Source organism: Bubalus kerabau, chromosome 8 (genome assembly GCF_029407905.1).
Source record: "Bubalus kerabau isolate K-KA32 ecotype Philippines breed swamp buffalo chromosome 8, PCC_UOA_SB_1v2, whole genome shotgun sequence".
In the NCBI taxonomy this organism is placed as follows: Eukaryota; Metazoa; Chordata; class Mammalia; order Artiodactyla; family Bovidae; genus Bubalus; species Bubalus kerabau.
The window spans coordinates 102,504,901-102,524,439 of NC_073631.1; the positions used below are offsets into that span (position 1 = coordinate 102,504,901).

The 19,539-nt window shown below is 38.7% G+C and overlaps 1 protein-coding gene across 5 annotated transcripts in view; it reads right to left on the bottom strand.

Moving 5' to 3' along the window:
* Positions 1–2,078: 2,078 nt before the first annotated feature.
* CNOT4 (CCR4-NOT transcription complex subunit 4) overlaps positions 2,079–19,539 on the bottom strand; it is a 156,088-nt gene continuing 138,627 nt past the window's right edge. For 3 of the 5 annotated variants that reach the window (XM_055590995.1, XM_055590998.1, XM_055590996.1), the window contains exons 11-12: positions 4,148–4,360; positions 2,079–3,470 (exon numbers count right to left, since the gene is read on the bottom strand). In XM_055590995.1, coding sequence (XP_055446970.1) covers positions 3,169–3,470; positions 4,148–4,360 — 515 coding nt within the window. In that variant the 3' untranslated portion in view covers positions 2,079–3,168. The remainder of the gene's footprint in view (positions 3,471–4,147; positions 4,361–19,539) is intronic. The other 2 variants (XM_055591000.1, XM_055590999.1) reach the window with 1 other exon arrangement.

The window sequence follows — 19,539 nt, forward strand, 5'->3', positions numbered from 1 at the left end:
GGGGGGAAAGACCCAAGAAGGAAAGAGGTAAAGGAAACACTAGGACTGTCAGCAGGGCATCAGATCTAAGAATTGTGAGCCCACAGACAGACATACAGGGCTGTCAGAACCAAGATTTCTATTGCTGTTATGCCAGCAGACCGCCTAAATTGGTTTGGTCCAGATTCTTTTTTGCACTTATCTGATTTTGACCAAATCTAATGAAATTTCTTTTCTCCCCTCCATGCCCTGGTAAATTGATCAGCTGACGTGTCTTTTAAACCACCCCATTCCCATAGGAGGTTGGGCTTTGATCAACTCCAGAGGACTGGAGAGAAACCACAGAGAGCTTGGACACAGGAAACAGAGAGCAGACTACTCCATCAGAGTCTCTGCCAGATGCCCAGGGTCAGGCTCACGGCAGCCCTGTCAGATGCCCCGCTGGCATCCCTTTTCCAGGACTCACTCATGACCTTGCAGTCTTCCCCAGAACTGGCTTTTATAAATTATCAGAGAAACTAAAGCCAAACTATGACCTAGAGAATCTGTTCAATTTATCTTCTAAAAGCCTGGATTTGATACTGATAATACTGCTCTTCCTTACACATTTAGGTTTTGGTTTGCAACTTAAGCTTTTTAAAAAATGAGGGAGGAGGGTTCAGGATGGGGAACACATGTATACCTGTGGCAGATTCATTTTGATATATGGCAAAACCAATACAATATTGTAAAGTTAAATAAAATAAAATTAAAAAATAAAAAATGAAACAAAGCATTATTCAGGGATACGTATGTCATGGCAAGACTTTAAAAAGAAAAATTAGCACAGATATCAAGATCATGGTTCTGTTGATGGGAAGAAAAGAAAATTGGAAAGGGAGAGATAGGAGGTCTTTCAAGATATTGTAGTTCTATTTCTAACTGAGGTGGTAGGCATATAGGGTTTTATTATTCTTTAAATGGTATTTATATATTTTATAAGGTCTTCTGTATATATGATTCATTAAGCATATACACAATCATAGCATAGCCATGCAAAATAGAATTGCCCTCCTTTTACATTTTTATTGACATACCAAACCCCCTGGCCCGAATGCCCCAAAGCCTTGATTATAATTCACAACTACCTGATATTACTTGTGTGTTGGGCAACCATCTGCAGCACAAAGTAAAGATTTAGGCAACTGGAAGATGTAGGCAACTGAAGTAAAGCTTACAGACCAAAGAAAGCCTACAGCCTATAGTCTTCTCCTATCACAGGTTACATTGTGGTTAATTTTTTAAAACACAATTTGCTGTTCACCCAGTCATATCTACTTGTGGTGACATGTATTTGAGACAATCTGCTTCACATTCTTCAGATTGTTAAAAAAAATTTTTGGTATCAAATTGAAGTACAGATTAAAGGTAAGAAGAAGGCCAATCAACCTGAAAAAAACCAGAATGTAAAATCTCAAAAGATCTACTTAATTCATCCCACAAAGATCTGCTTAATGGAAGTAGCTGGAAATATACCAACTCCAGCTTTGGACTTCTAAATGTAACCTAAATCACGCAGATTTCTAGCAACCTCATCCTCATCGTTGGTCAGTGGTGTGACTCTCCCTCTTAGGTCCTCCCTAGAACAGCTGGTCACGAAAGACGTCTCTGTGGGTTTCCTGCATCGGTGTTTCCGAGCTCTTTCCTCTTTCCCATCGTAGCATGCACACGTGCTGCTACTTGGATGGCACCCTGCCTGCTGGTCCTGCCAGGTCTCCCCGAGACCACCACCGTCTCAGCACGACACAGCCTATGTGCTCCTTTGTGGCACGTGAGGCTTCTCAGTTGGGAAGGTGTGGCCCACACAATGCAACAGCACAAAGAAGCATCTTCTACTGAAAGCCACTGGAAGAGGAACTCTTGAAGATAAGATGGGCTGGTCATCACACATGGCAATGCCTGACAGTAAGATTAATTTTTTTTCTAGTTTCTTCTTTTAACCCATCTTCCCTATTGTTGAAGATATAAAATCCATGGATACACCCGATGACTGTTACCACAAAATGTTTCAAATTCACATGCAACAAAATGGAAAAACAAAAACAAGAACAACTCAGGGGTCATCATCAAGTTTTCTGTTTTATTTAAGATTTTAGTTTTAATTCTGAAGAAAGAGGTACATTTCCTTTTTTTTTTTAGTTTTAGCATCAGGTTATAACCAGGTTTCTGTTTTCTTTTCTCCTGTCTTTTCAATACTGCACAAACGTCCAGAAACTACAGGGTTAAGTAAAAGCTGCAGGCAAGGAGGTCAGAGATTTGCTCCTGATGGTGATCAGATGGCCCCAGAGCAGTGCTATCTCAGAGTGCCCTCAGTCAGGTGAATTTACGGTAAAAAGAAAAAAAAGATTCTGACAGAGGAGAAAGATTGACAAAATCACTTATATTTCAGCTCATATATATTATGCATAGGTATTAAATCTGTGAATACTTTTTTTCTTTAAAACATATGAATTTATTTTAAATCTAAAGTCAAAATTTTTTCTCCTTTAAAAAAATCACTTCTCCCTCCCCTCCTTATAAACTCTTTAGCAACAGGCCAGTTACTACTACAGATCAATTTATCTTTCCATCAACTTCCAATAAATTCTTAAGCTTAACAACACAATCAAGTTTCCAAAATAATTAAAAATTAAATTAAAAGCATTTTCCCTGCAATAGTGATAAGCTGAATACAAGATGGATGCCAGGACCACTGCTTTCCCCCATGCATTTAGCAATCTCATTTCAACCTGGTTTTCAAACTTCTGCAGTTGATAATGCATTTACTTCACCTTTCCTAGAGATTAATCGTCATTTTCTGCTAAGCAGATTATATCATTATTATGCGCAACAGACAAACAGTAATTTTCTAAGTTTCGAGACTGCCCTTTGATTTCTTTTTTTTTTTTTCCTCCTTAAAAAGGCATTTTTAGAAAACATTCAACAGTGTCACTTGAATGCTGGATCAACAGAAACTTTTACAATTAAAAAAGAAAGATGGTAATGACCCTGTGATCGCATTGCATCTGGGGGTAGGGAGAAAAAAAAAAAAATTGATCAGGAACTGGATTCTTCAGAACGTAAGAGATGAGAAGGGAGCTCTGGGTGGGCTGAGAGGGAGAAAACAGGGGGGGACAAATCCTGCGTTTTCTAATGGATTCCCCTCTTTCCCTAGTGGCGGTCCAGTGTTGAACTCTGTAATAAATCTGTGGGGGTTTTGCTGGGGGGTCTGAAGGCTGTCTGAAAGCCTGGGGGTGGGGAGTGAAAGCTGGAAGGGTTTGAAGGAGGAGGGTAGGGATTCCAACTGGCTCTGTGCAGAGGGATCTGTGTGCTGAAGGGGGCGCTGTGGTGGGTTTGTGACGGAGCGGCAGTGGGGCCGTCCATCTCTGTGAGGGCCTGAAGGGATTTTAGCCAGTGTGGAGGATTGTCATCTTGAAGAGAGTCTAAACTGTTTCCTGAAGATGCTGGAATACCTAAGGAGAGAAAACAAAACAAGAAGAAGATGGTGAGTCTGTGCAGAGAGAATAAGAAATTCATCAAACAAATATTTTAAGGTGCTTAGTTTATCCAATAAGAAATGCAATTTTCAACTCCGTCCAAATAAGATGTTCTCAGCCTTACGTTGCATTTATCCTCCACCCACAACAACCACGATTTATTGTCACACAAACCCACGCCTCCTCTTCAACTATACAGACATTATCCCCCCGTGTCACAGAGGTGGAGTTTCAAAAACCAGTCCCCAAGATTGCATGACGGTATTTCCCAATTGTGCTTCTCCTTCTCTAGTAGGGATACACGGACCAGATAGCCTTATAATAGAGAGCTTTATGTTTTAAAGTGGAGTATGTTCCTTTAAGAGGATAAGTTGGATCCTTTTGTACTTTGAGACCTACAAAATACACGCATGCTGTCAGACGTGAGCACCTACTGACATCAAAGGAAGCAACCTAGGTACCAAACGCCTTATTACACAACGAGGCCAACAGAGTTTACAACTGAGGCTACGTGACCCCAGAGGATCAAAGAAGCTGCCACACACTTGTGACTTTGGGGGAAGATTATGTTGCCGAGACCTCTGCTTTTAGATCATCTGTGCTAAAAACCAAACGGGTGGCAGTCAGTGGAGCTGAAGGAACGAGAAAGTTACCTGTGATGATGGCTGGGTCTGTCCAGCTGCCAGGGCGGTCCCAACTCGGGCTGGCGGTGGTGGCAGTGTTGGACGCTGGTGCACTGTGGTTGGCGTTGGAGGGGGAGGAAGAATTGGGCAGTCCACCAAAGTTGATGTTAATGTTGGGTAGAAGTGCCCTTAGCCCGTCCTGCCATTCCTTCATATTTAAACTCTCTACAGAACTGCTGTTGTCTGGGAGATTTACCAACAAAAAAATGAAAGATAAAAAAAAAAATAAAAAGCTGACGTTAGAAACATATGTTGTTCTTTTGTGGTTAAGTGGGAGAAGAATTATTCTTTCTTTATTGAGCATCTAGAATGGGTTGTCCTAGCAAGATAAACTTGGTTAGGATTTTGCTCGTGAGCTTGGAGCCCCTGAAATCAGTGTGGAAAAACTTGCTCAAGGATCAGGAGAGGGAGCTTCTTGCCCTGACAGACGCTTCACCATTTGCTTTTGTAAGCCAACAGTCCAGTTTAAAGACTCAATGCTCCGGAGCATAATTTGGTTCCAGCTCCACTACAAAGTTTCAGTTAGTGGGGCGTGTAGCCAGCTGAGGTAATTTATGCTATACATAAAAAAAGCAAGCTTGTGAAGTTCAGTATAGGATTGTATTCTGAGCCCATCAAATGAAAAAAAAAAAAAAAAAAAAGCCATTTTATGAAAAGCAAACATAAGCCAATGGAAAAAAAAAAAAATTAAGTTCTTCCTGATTATAAAACTGATCATGTATTTCAGAGACGAAAGGCATAATGAATAGGCTTTTGAATCTGAAGAGAGTATTTTTCCATTAGTCAGAAAGGCCAAGGACGCAGGGGCGAAGCTACCCTTTGAACGGAATCATTTCCAGTGGCCTGCCCACTCTGTCCTTACAGTTCTACCAATCATTCACAACACAAGACCTGGAGTCCTGTGGTTAGTTCCCTGGCTCTATGCTATGCTATGCTGTCACTTCAGTCGTGTCCGACTCTGTGCGACCCCATAGACGGCAGCCCACCAAGCTCCCCCGTCCCTGGGATTCTCCAGGCAAGAACACTGGAGTGGGTTGCCATTTCCTTCTCCAATGCATGAAAGCGAAAAGTCAAAGTGAAGTCGCTCAGTCGTATCTGACTCTTAGCAACCCCGTGGACTGCAGCCCACCAGGCTCCTCCATCCACGGGATTTTCCAGGCAAGAGTAGTGGAGTGGGGTGCCATTGCCCTGGCTCTATAAATAGCAGCAAATATGATAAGATGCTATCAAGATAAAAAGGCTTTCATAAATTGCGACTAAACTCACTGGATCTGCTACCATCCAGAATCCACATGGCATATAACTAATTGCTTGGGGGGAAGGGAAGGGTAAAGTGTAATTACAACTTAGAATAACTGTCTTATTGAGACTAGGATGGTAGGTCAAGCTACGGACTGCAGTTCTTGAGAAGAGCACAGAAAACTGAGTTCTACAGAACTGATGAGAAATCACCATTAATGATGATGATGACAATGATACTTCATCAGGTACAGTCTAGGCTATTTGGTGAATTTAGTTTTCTTTTTATAATTTTTCCTTTGCCCTCATCACTGACCTATGCTAAATTAAAACATTTCAGTCAGTGAAGCTTTTAACCCTACTGACGTTATTCATAAGAAGACAAAAACTACAAACAAATTCAGCAAGTCATCTCTGAATTTACCTAAATGAAGAAGCAATCTACACCATACGAGTCAGTAGAAAGGAAAATAAACTCTTCAAACAAAATTCCAAGTCACCATCAGTGTCCTTTCCTAAGGCTCACCCTTCTATTTGCTTCCTGCCTCATACTTGCACTGTGCTGTACACTTCACAAAGCACTCTCACAGTCATTATTTCATTTGATGTTCATGTTGTGAGGTATGCAGGGCAGGAGGAATAGCATGCATTTAACAGATAAAGAAACAGACTCTAGAATAATTTGTCTAAGTCACATAACGTATATAGTCAACACTTGAAAGCCAGACCTTATCTGAGATTTTTTTTTTTTTTAAGTAACACCAAGCTCTAGATTTTGTATAGACTATTTATTTGCCTTGTATTTGTATAGACTATTATTTAGCTTTTTAACAAGTTAAATGTTTAAGGCAAATTCCAGAGGCCTGTGAGACCCATGATGAAAATGAAGCAAAAAAACACAGAAACATTATAGAATGTCCATCAGTCATGACTTGCAGAAGAAATATTTCACTAAAGGAACAAACGAGACTTGGCAGCCAGGGTGAAAAAATTCTAATCGACAACACAACCATCAGTCTCCTCTTGGCTCCAACTGCATGAGGCATTAACAAAATCATACTAATAAAGTCCTAGAACACTCTCAATTACAAGGTTTGGTGGCTACGGCACATTCTAACCTGTAAAGCAGTCACACTGTCACACTGAATAACTTAACTTGGTTTCAGTTCAGTTCAGTTCAGTTGCTCAGTCATGTCCGACTCTTTGCGACCCCATGAACTGCAGCACGCCAGGCCTCCCTGTCCATCACCAACTCCCAGAGTCCACCCAAACCCATGTCCATTTAGTTGGTGATGCCATCCAACCATCTCATCCTCTGTCGTCCCCTTTTCTTGCCCTCAATCTTTCCCAGTATCAGGGTCTTTTCCAATGAGTCAGCTCTTCGCATCAGGTGGCCAAAGTACTGGAGTTTCAGCTTCAACATCAGTCTTTCCAATGAACACCCAGGACTGATCTCCTTTAGGATGGACTGGTTGGATCTCCTCGCAGTCCAAGGGATGCTCAAGGTTTCCGTTAACCAAAAATTGAATTCTAAATAAGGAAAACTAATACAATTATGTAAAGTTTAAAAATAAAATAAAACTAAAAAATAAAAAAAAATTAAAAAAATAAAAAGGAAAACTTCACAGGAAGGGGAAAAAAAAAATCTCCCCAATATAAAAAGGTGATGTACAACTACATGGGAAAACTTTAAGGAAGATTAATGCCCTTGAACTTTAGGTAGCCAAACTCAACAAAAAGCCTATTAAGATAAACTGAGGTTCCCTCTTCTACTACACAAGGAAAAAGAAAAAAAAAAAAAAAAAAAAAAACACCCGTAACTTAGTAAAAACCCATCTTCTCCTTACTTTTGCTTTACATTTAGTGAAAGCTGGAACTAAGGAACTCTGCATTAACAGAATAACATTTGCAACTATATAAAGTTTATCTGAAAATTAGTATTACAATAAAATCAAAGATATCTGCTCACAGGCAGGAGGTATACGGGAACTTTCTGTACTCCACTCAATTTTGCTGTGAACTTAAAAAGTCCTCTAAAAAATAACCTTTATTTTCTCTGATTTTAGGGTAATGAAATCAAGCAAGAGTATGTTGGCCATAGACACTCAAAGATGGCACATGATATAGAAACAAGGAACTTAGATCCTCCCAAGGCGAACTATGATTATAAAATACCTTGGGAAATAAATTGGCTAGTTTATAACTCTTACAATCTTGCCAAAAAACAAAAGTCATGAATGTGCCTAGACATCATGGGAGCCTGAAAGCGTGGCTGGAGGGCTTGCAGTGAACTTGCAAGTGTCACAGGAAGTGGACTGACATCATTAGCTCAGGGTACGGGACCACTCTTCTCAGCTGCTTGCAAAAAGAAGTTTTCTTCACTGTTTTCTCTACGATTGCTATGCCAAGTGTTGGCACAAAGAAAGGCCAAGAAAAAGGAAATCAGATAAATCCATCAAAACTTCAACAGCCACACCTGTAATCACCTACTCTACCTCCCTGCCCACATTCCCACCCCACCTCTGGCCCAAATCTGTTCTGGCTGAGAGGGCTTCTGGTAATTCCATTCCTTGCAATACACACGGCAGGGCAGATGAACCTCGGCACAACTGACATTCAGGAGAAATGACAGTTCGTTTCTCGTCATGCAGGGGCTGTCCTCTGCCCTGTAGGTGTTTAGCAGCACTGCTGGATGCTAGTAGCTCCTGTGCACAACACCCCCACCCCCCCACCGCCAATTCTGACAATGAGAAATGTCTCCAGACATTGCCAAATAGCTACTGGGGTGTGCAGAGGCAAAATTATCCCTTGTTGACAACCACCGACACAAAGGAAGTTGATTCCTTTGTTTCTAGGACTCTAAATAATTCCATTCGAATACATATTTCCTTTTAAATAGCAACTTGGATGCAACCTGATGCGACTTCATTTCCCTTTGCTTATACAGGACTTCACACTGGCATATAAATTCACTACATACAAGTCAATAGCTGTAACGGAGAAAACACTGGGCTGAAAATTGCAGATGGACTCTATAAGGCAACCATAATTAACATAACCTTGAACATATAAGTGCATGCAAGTCTCTTAATATCCCGTGGACTGTAGCCCACCAGGCTCCTCCGTCCATGGGATTCTCCAGGCAAGAATACCGGAGTGGGTTGCCATTTCCTTCTCCAGGGGATCTTCCCGACCCAGGGATCGAACCCAGGTCTCCTGCATGGCAGGCAGACGTTTTAACCTCTGAGCCACCAGGGAAGCCACCCCTTAATATGTCAGGACCCTATTTTATAACATCTGCTTTTTTCTCTTATAAGGATCAAATAAGAGAAGGAAAAGCAATTTGAAGCCCATTTATTACTTGATAAATGCCTAACAACAATTTTTTTTTAATACTCAATACTGAATAGATAGTAGTTTCCAAAAAGCCAAGGTAAGAACATTTCTCAGTTGCCAGGAAGTGGCTCTGTGCACAACAGTCTCCTCCCAGGAATGTAGAGCTGATACCAGCATTCTCCCAGAGGTGCTGTGCAGTCAACCTAACTAATAAGCCTTCTCACCACCAACACAGTACAAACACAAAGACATGAGAAAGCCCTTTAAACTTTCTGTAAGCAGGGACTTCCCTGGTGGTCCAGTGCTTAAGACCCTGTGCTCCCAATGCAGGAGGCCCAGGTTTGATCCCTGGTCAGGGAACTAGATCTCACATGCCACAACTAAGACCTGGAGCAGCCAAATAAACAAACAACAATAAACTTACCATAAGCAAACTACAATGAAAATCATGTCACTGAACATACTTTATACTAAACGATACTAATTTTAGTGTTAACGTATTTAATTAGAAGTAGCATAATACACTGGGCTTCCCTGGTGGCTCAAATGGTAAAGTATCCGATACTACACTGTGGGAGACCTGGGTTTGAGCCCTGGGTTGGAGAGATCCCCTGGAGCAGGACATGGCAGCCCACTCCAGTATTCTTGCCTGGAGAATCCCGTGGACAAAGGAGCCTGGCGGGCTACAGCCCATGGGGTGGCAGAGTCGAACACGACTGACTAATCACAGCACAGCGTAATACATTAGGGAAGGATTGTGTATTTTTAAGGGATTGCTGATATGTTTAAATGTTTTATGATGTTAAAATTTTACTTTCAATTTGTAATTTTCAAATATGTACAAAACCACTATTTTAGGTTCTAAATAATTCAAGGGCAGGAGAGCAGGTGAAGTTGTTTGTAGTAGTTTTATTTTTTAGAACAGAACTCAAAGACAAAATTTAAAGTACTTTCAAGATGTCTTATATCACATTCTCATACTCCACTGTGTAAGAAACATCAGTATACTTCAATTTACCTAGCTCAGAACACGTTTTATTAAGGAAGAAATTATAGTTAAAATTCTGCCAGTTTGCTGATAGCCTAAGACTCAGTCCGTAACAAGCCGGTCATTACGCATTAAGCAAGATGACAAGTCTAGTTTTTAGCAACAACAGAAAATGTATGTGTTAAGGCTGCCAAAATAAAAGTCAAAGCAACTATTTAGTGAATGCCTACGGTACGCAGGGAGGACAAAGCCCTTATGCCTTAATTTCTGTTCTTAAGCAGCTTAACGTCTAGATGGTGAGACAATGCAAACATGGGGAAAAGCTCAACAACCACAGTCTGTAAAACCGACAGAAGAAATGTCATGGGGTTGTACATGATTAACAAATGCTATAAAAGTTTAGTGAAAAGAGAGGCTAGGTAGGCACACGTGTAGAAATGCAGGTGAGAGTTGTAGCCTCTCATTCATGGAGTTTAAAGTCCACAGATGCCCTGAGCCTGAAAAATCCATGACACGTTAAAACAATCTTTGGCGTTTTTATATACCTACCCCAACTATTTGCTAGAAAATACACATAAAGATCCATTTTATAAGCAATGATTATAACATATTACAAAATCAAATTAAGCTGTGTTCTGACATCAGGGCTTTCACAGAAAATCAAAAGCAGGAAAAGCTGAATGGCTTTAGGTAAGAGCACACGTTACAGCAGCCAAGTGGACTTCTCTCCTTTCTGTTCCTCAGGTTAACTGCAATATGTTATTATAAAATATAAAACTTTGCTACAGAGAACAAGACTGTGGGAAAATCTGCTCCTTATGATAAATCATCACTGGTGATAAGCCAGTGATTTCTTCTGGCTTGCATAAAATCTTTATCTAAGAGAAAAATTTTCAAATTGGTTATACAGACCGCAAAACCACCTTAGGAGCCACTAAGGAAGAAGTTAAAGGGATAAGGGTAGAAGGACAACACATCTGCTCCCACCTCCTGATTTCATCTATTTCACATTTCAGGGTAGCAGGTAAGATTGCACTTGAAAAACAAGACCTGCTAAGATAGAAGACAGAGGATCTATGTATAATAACACGGTGAAATAAAACACACTTAAGGGGAATTCTAAAATAAACGGCTATTCCAAGTTTTTGTTTCCTCTAATACAATACATACCACCAGGTCATGATTTTATCTCCACTTGGCATTCTTGCCTCTACCTTCTCTTTGGTTCCCCTCCACAAGGTCTTTTTATTATAAACACATAGGTCTTATTAATTAAACTAGCTAGATGTAACTACAGTCACAAATCTACCAATTTCTCCACTTTCCTGTTTGGGCAGGGACAACTGGTCCACATTTTCAGCCCTGATCCTTTCATTACTCTGTTCCCACCTACAGTCCCTAGGACCAGAGACCTCTTATTTCAAGTTAAATTTCTGTTAGCAGTCTAACTCAACTGGGAAGTAGTCACTGAGAGTTCCAGTCCCAAAACATTCCTAAAAGAGTTTATTCTGCTCTTCAGTTTTTAATACTTATCTCACCACTACTCCCCAAAGTCTCCTCAATTTGATCTTGTTTTCTAAAAAGCTTTAATCTTCCTTTTCTTGTGAAACAAATCTTTCTTGGTACAAGGGGCTGTCTGTCAGAAATTTAGTTCCCATTATGATTAATTCTTGCTACTTAGACTCTCAAATATTCATTTTTAGGACACTGAGTATGGCCTGTCTTAGCCACTCTACCCCTTGCTAAACTCCCCGCCTTCCCCAGCCCTATTAGATATTAATTCCTATGAATTTGGGGATGGGGTCTATCTCCATCAGTATATGATTTCAAGAAAGCCTAAACTTTCTCATACTTCAACATATCTCTAAGCAACTGAAATAGAAATGAATTATGCTTGTCCTATATATAAAACCAAACTTTAAAGAGCACACAAAATTTCTATCAGAAATTAAAAGAAAGCCTTTATGATACAGGAATGCTTTTCTCTAAGACAGTCACAACAATCATTTCAATTTATTAACTAAAATGTGAATGAATTCTTTCCAACAGATTTATAAAATCAGCTTGTTTATGGGGAAAAAAAAAAGCTATTCCATCTGAACAAAAAGAACTGAACCTCAGATTTTCTAGAATTATGCTTGTTATAAAAAGCAAAACAGACCACTACTGCACAGCACATTTGCTGGCGCACAAAATCTTGAGGGTTTAATAGATCTGAAAGTAGAGATTAAATTAAGTGAAACATTCTAAGAACTCAGAGTAGAAATGACACAAACAGGAAAAGAGAGGCCCTGAGGATCAGCTAAATATGATTTAGGCCTTCTGGACTGTCTCTACTTCCTTCCTTCCTCCTTGTCTAGAATGGTTTCCTGATCTCTTCAATTAATCTTTACTCTTCAAAAGCCAAGTCTTCCCCACAGATGATCCTGGATGAGCACGGTGGTCTGGACCGCGCTCCTGCAGCCGCACACCGTGCTGAGACAGCCGGTACACTCTCACATGTGCTCTCCTCTTCTCTCACAGCTCTGCTGGCATGCCTGAAGGAGGCTGTCTTATACCTTCTTGAGCATACAGCTCAGTGTCTTAGAAACGAGACATGCTTCAAGACACCTGCTGAATCAAATTCCCAACTTGAGAGGAGCTGAAAAACCACTTTCCCCGCAAAGGCCTATTTACATAATATCTGTATAATGTAGCGATTCGACCTGTTCTACCAAAAGGGATGCAAATCCTTCTGAAAGGAGGAATCAGCTAAGTTTGGGGGCCCAAAAGGCCTCTCTGAAGAAAAGAGGCCACTAAAATATGCTTTCAATAGTGCTTGAGATGTCAAAACACAAATAAACTTAACTTTTAAAATCCAATTTACCAAAATAAATCAGGAATACTTTTTTTTTAAAAGACATTCTAATATTATGTGCATGAGACAGTAAACAGGCCTATTAGCTATATTCTATCCATTTTTCTACTCTAGACACTATTCACTCACTATGCACTTTATGTACCTGATATCCTAGTACCAACAATCCAATGAGTTAAGTAGTAGTTTCATTTTATAAATGAGGAGACTAAGTTGACTCTGGAAAATGAAACTGCTACCTAGCCCATTGGGTTGTTGGTACTAGGATATCAAGTACATAAAGTGCACAGTGAGTAAATAGTTCAAAACTGCTGAAGTCAGTAATCATATCCATTCTGATTCCAAAGTGCATGTTCTCACCACCAAGCACACTACCATCCAGTCTGTGCCCTGGCAGGACTCACAGGCCAAGAGAAGAGGGCAGACATGTTTAAAAAACGACATGGCATGTGATAATAAGTACCGTGATATGAACAAAGTCCTGTGGGGCACAAGGAAGAAAATGAACAACTGTGCCTTTCTGCATGCAGGACGAATGATGGCTGGAGACGCTCAGGGGAAGAGAAGCTGATGTGGAAAAGGGAAAGGCATTCCATACTGAACAGAGAGCAGCAGAAGCAGCTAATCACAAAACACAGTGCATGGTACAGGACACATAGATGTGCTGTGCACAATGTGCACTTCTCTCTTCTAGAATGTTCCTACAAGGATCTGTAAGCTTGTTTTTGGAGAAGAATCAGATCCTTTAATGAGAGCCGGGAAAACATCTAGATGTTTGCTTTATGAAGGATCTGAAGAAGCAAAATCTATTTAAGGAAAAAAAGAAAAAACAAACACAACAGGAAAAAGTATCTATAGAAAGAAGTCTATATATAAAGCCTCATTTAGAATGAAGAAAAAGGTTACTGAGAAGTCAATGGAGGAGAAGACAATACATTCTCAGAAGCATTAGGTGGAGCCTGAACCAGAATACACAAAACTGAACGATGGGAGGGACAACAATCCAATGTAAGAAACTGACAAAATCTGAAGTTGGAAGCTTGAAAGAAAGCATTTAAGTGAGCACGAAACTACGAACTATGAACAAAAGCCCTATGAGGACATCCAAGGATGACTGAGGGAGCTTACCACCCAGGAGAAGATACGTGGATCCATCAGAATATGATCTCACCCAATTAAACTGCGGGGACATGGAGAATGTCAACTACTCTGACATCTCTGAGATCTGAATCTGCCAGGAGAAAATAAACCTGATAAAATTCATCTCCTGACCCCTGCCTTCACCTTTCCCAAAGTGGAAACAGAGGAAAAATTTTCTTCTGGACTTCTGACCAACAAAGCACAGGTTGGCTACTGTGAACACAATAGAAGCCCTAAAGTATGTGACATCACCTTAGGACTTTAAGAAGAAATGAGACTAACTGATGGGAGTTCTTGGATGGCTGGCATCCTGCCTACTTCTGTAACCACCTCAGTGAACTGCATTCATTTGTCTATCAGTTTTTTTCTACTACCCTGTGAGTTGCTTCAGAAAGGGCCTTGATTTGATCCTCTTTGTGTACAGTGAACAGTTTCTGAACCTCAAGAGGTATTTAATGTTTCCTAAATGAGGAGCCCTGAACATTTGCTTCCAGTTTTTTTGAGAAAACGTCTTTCCAAAGAAGTTTTTAAAAAAAAAAAAAAAAGAACGGTTGACCCGGGTCAGCGTGGTCCCGAGGTTAAAGGAGGCAGTGATTCATAGACAATAGAAGATGCAAAAATATGAACATTCTAACTATGTTCAGACTATATAATAATCTAATAAGGAAAATAAATAGGGGCAAAATCTAAAGAAACTAGTTCTTGTGCAGGGAGAGTCTCATGGGATAAGACTGGATAGAGTTATGTAACCTACCTGTGGATAAGAGTATCATAATCCTTGAGGATTAAAATCAGAATCCATAATGATCTGAAGCTTGTGAAAAATGCTGAAGGCAAAAAAAAAAAAAAAAAAAAGCTAAGTTTGGAACAGAAGAAAATTAGGAAAAGGCAACGGCTCAGCCTGTCATAATGTTAAGTCCTGAGGAAAGTCAGAGCTATGTAGTTCCATCTTCATTCTGCCTCGTTCCATCTTCTTTATAAAAGAGCATGATCCTCAAACCAGAAAGGACAGAATAAGCAATGTGGAGAGAGAACTGTAAGTCACAAGAGATACAAAGACAGTAAAAGAACATCTACTCAGTTTCAGTAGGCTTAAAATTTCTAGGTGCAACATGGGTGCTCTTCCAGGGTATTCATCCTCAGAGACGTCATCACAAAACCATTGTTAAGAGAATTACAAGGAAAGAAAGAAAAGGCAGCTCTGTAAGCTAAATGCTTAAAATGGGTTCTAGGGAAATTTTTGAAACAGATTGGAAGACACCTGATTTCTTTAGAAGTGAACATGAGAGGTTTTGCAAGCACTGCTCTACTGTTTGCATTTGGGGTCATTTTTCATGAGAAATAATACGCAACATTTTGGACTAAAACCTCAGCTCCTTTCCTAATGAAATACACAGGAAGTTTAACTTTGAGGTGAACAGCAGTCGTGAAGGCAGCTTCCACTGACAATTGTTTCCCACTGGAAATGTCCTCCTTCTAAATTCCGGGATCCATTTCCTTTCTTCTTCTGTTGCCTGCCCAAACTCAAAGACTTCACAGCTAAACTCCATTTCTATCCCACCAAAACATCAATGCCATAAAACAAAAGAAATAGAGCAGTCAATGAAAGCCAAAATACATTTCCATAAAGTATATTTCCATATCAAAGTAATTTATTCTTTGGAAAGACTACAGACTTTCTAGGATATAACTATGATACATCTTGAATTCAGCAGTTTCTAGAAGTTTTCTAATGGTAACCTTTTGGTATAAGATTCTAAAGTACAGCATGGATGACAGCAGTGTTTAGATGAACTGTCACAGAGCTAAAGACACTGTGTGTTAGTCTGGAAGTTCCTGAGATAGTGCTTGGCTTATCTTTGACTCCATGCTTCTTCTTATACTTAACAAAACCGACAACGTTTATTTAAACATGCAAACAAAAAGCCAATTCTACAGATGACAGAATCAATAATTAAAACTACAACTATTCTTAAATTAAAATCCTTAAACTCTTCACTATTAATGTTATTAATAACATTTATCTCTCACTTTATAATCACATAGTCTCATACCATAAACTTGTTGAGATGGTAATATACAAACAAGGGTACACTCTACACCAAATCCAAACACACAGTTTAACATGGTTACATTCAGGTTTTCAAAAATACATTTGCAAAGTACAGGATGGAGAGATCTAACTAACCAGTCACATGTATGAAAAAGGTTTAGTAGTTTTACTTACACCATTTCATAACAATTAGGTAATAGAATTTTTAAAAAATAACATTAAGCCCACATAAATAGATGTGAAATGTCCAAATTATCAACTGTATGACACTGAGCCAATCACAAATGATAACCACTCTGAGCCTCAGTTTCCTCATTCACCAAATAGGGATAATATCTACTCCACAGGATATTTTTATAAAGAGACTGTGTAAACTATAAAGGAATATACAAATATTAGTAATAAAAAAAGTGTTAATGATAAAGTAGATTCTCTAATCACATCTGGATTACTAAACTATGACCTCCACATTTCAAGAAAGCCATTCAATGTAATGTCAAAATATGTGGAGGAGAAACAGACTAAAGAGAACTAGAAACCATGTTAAATGTGAAAAGATTAAAAGGACTAAGGATGTTTCATCTATGTCTAGAAGTTACTAGACAAGTGGATACTGCCTTCACATATTTGACAAGAAGCACAAACGGGAAAAAGATTTTGGTTTAGCCAAGAAAAAACATTCTTTAACAATCCTAAGTTCCCTAGTGAGAGCACCCTGTTTATGAAAGTATTAAGTTCCCCAAGTAGCTCTTCAGTACTCACATAAGTAGAGTTCTAGAAAATAAGGTATTTATAAAGGCTTTCTGAATTGTGTATATGTTTGTGAGTATCACAAACGAGACACTGGAGGTAAGAAGGGTTATTGGTTAGGTGAAATTTTTTAAAGCCTGTGTGTATGGAGGAGGGAGCACAGTGGTCTTGGGAAAATAAGGAATAGTTGCAAGCTGAATTTTCAGAGTTCAGAGGTAGAGAAGATAGAAGGACTGATCATGGAGTGGTGAGGCAAATCGTTACACTGAATTGAGGATCACAGTTCAACCAAGAGATAAGATAACTTATTTGTAAACAAATCTGATTAATGTCTCCACAAGTCCAGATTTAACACAAAGCAGATCCAGATCCAGGCTGTGCATACCTCCAGAAATAATCAGATACAAACATCACCCTCTCAACCACAAGATTTCATGCAGCAAACGTTTACTGGCTATGTCTGGGGCTTGATGCTGTAACATTCTGCAGCAGCGTACTACAAGTCATGCTGTTCTGCTTATTTTCTATTTCTTCAGCGGATCACTAGAGTTTTTGGTTATTTTGAAGAAAGCAGTGATAGCTTTTGATTGTTTACTACCAATAAAATATTTTTTAAGGGAGTGTAAGTTCTCTTTAGGCTTGCATTCAGACCAAAGTATCTTGCTACTCATGCAAGAAATCCTCATAGGGTTATATGTCCATTGAAATTTTAAGACTTTTTATGTTCATAATCTTCCAAATTTAAAGATTTCTAAATTTTCTAAAAGTTATTAAAAAACACTAAAGCCAGTTTTTACTTCATTTGATTATTACACAGCTCACTTTTGTTTTGACAGTGAAGATTCAGTCAGTCTCATCTTTTTCTGAAGGATGGCTCCTATCTTAAGGGTTTATATCAAAGACACAAAAATATCCTGAAAAGACGACTAAAAATTATCCAAGCTCTGAAATATGATTTTCCATGCGCTGAATTATAACCCAACTATGAGCTTTATTTTTAGAAAGGTATCTTTTTAGGCATTAAAATAAGAAACTGCTTCTTAATTTTATTAAAAAAATCATTTTAGGAAATAAATTCCTCATTATTATACTAAAACTAAATGAAACAGATAATGGATATGGTCATAGTAATAAACACTTCCAACCAAACAGATCAAGCATACATCTTTCTTCTTCACTGTACTATTTTCACAAAGCAGAGGTATTTGTTAAAATTTGTTTTGAGGTTGTTTTATAAATAAACATTTGATTTTTCAAAACAAGAATATAAATTGAAATTACTTATTCTTTTATTTTCACATATACATGTGAAATTTATGATCTTAAAAAAAAGACTATTTTGCTTTTTTTTCTTCCTATTTATACTGTGGAAAATACACATATTTTCTTGCTTTCAATTTTTCAAATAATGCCTCAATTTAAAGAGCTTTAGTCCTAATAAGACTGTATTCTTTTCAGACCTATAAAAGATAATACTCCTTTGGAGGATAGCATTTAAAAAGGCCTACCTGCTGATGAATTTAAACAGCTATATGCCTACCATCAGGTTCACTAAGTGGCCTTAGTTTAAAAATTATTTTAAAAATATATTTAAGTGCTCATGCTTGGCTATGATTTATTGTAGTTCAACCTTCAAGGAATGCCAGAGATAGTCTTGCCAGACCAATTCTCAATCAGTGTTGAAGAAAGGAAAGCAGGAAGGAAAGAGAGAAAGATCAGATGAAACAGTTTTAAAATAAAATATAAATTATATATTTAGTCTTAAATATAAATTAGAAACAACAATTCCTATTTCACCATCTCCTGGAGCTTTATACAGAACTAGAATTTTTAGTGGAAAAAAATAGTTTTATTAAAAATCACATATATTTGTGAAACACTGAATTTCAATAGTATTGTCCAGAAAATATTTTTAAAGAGCTAGAATTACTTAGAAGTAAGTGAATAATGGCAATCTAGTAAAGTAAAAAGTCTACCAATCAGACATTTTTACTCAATCTACTTCCAACCCAGACTGTGCTTTCTGCTTAAATGTGCTGTTTTGATGTTTAAGAGAGAACAGAGACTGACTGAGAAGGAAATTGGGAGGTAAATGACAGAGAGACACTGAGTGAACATTCAGGAACCTGACAGAGCCCTTTCTTCTCCTCTGAAGAGGGAAAATTCAGGCCTGTCAAGGGTCCTACAGGGGTATCACACAGGAAGTGCACCTTAAGATCTAGTCAAGACCTCCCCCTCTAACTGTGGTCAGCTACACGGAGAAAGAAAGAAGCAATTTTCTCTTTGCACAAAGGAAGAAAAACTAGACAGAGAGGTAAGCACAAGCTACCAGAATGACTCACAGCAGTCAAGAACTGAAACCAGCAAGCGTGTTATAAAACAAAAGTTGCAGGGTTATATGTATTTAGTTGGAAATTATGAAAGATCTTTGCTTAGTTCAATAATAGGCTTCATTCCAGTCACCTGCCATTTAAAATAAAGGTGAGGTTTTGCAGCACTGACTCAAGAAATGTCATTCCTATCTAGGGCTAGGGCTGGGGAAGGCTATGGTTAGGTTCATTAGTGAATGTTAATAGTTGAGATGTAAAAACAAAAAAACCCCCAAAACCCATCAGTTCAGTTCAGTTCAGTTGCTCAGTCGTGTCCAACTCTTTGTGACCCCATGAATCGCAGCCCATACCCGGTAGCAAATCACACCCTAAGTTAGGGATGAGGGAATAGGGCTATCAGTAATTCATAATCACAAATTTTAATAAAAACTTATTATTTTAATAGAGACAACATAAGTGAAATAACACTCAGCTTAAGGTCAGTAAGAAATCTTCCTACTTTGTTGATGAAGTCATAACCCAGGGCCTCCTTTTCCTTTACTGAGTACTCAATTTATAGACATAATAAAGAAAAAAAAAAAGAATGGCTTCAGTGCCAGTTTTCTTGCCAATGCCAACACATAAAACGACAATGTTTAAAAACATCCCAGCAATATTCCAGATTACTAC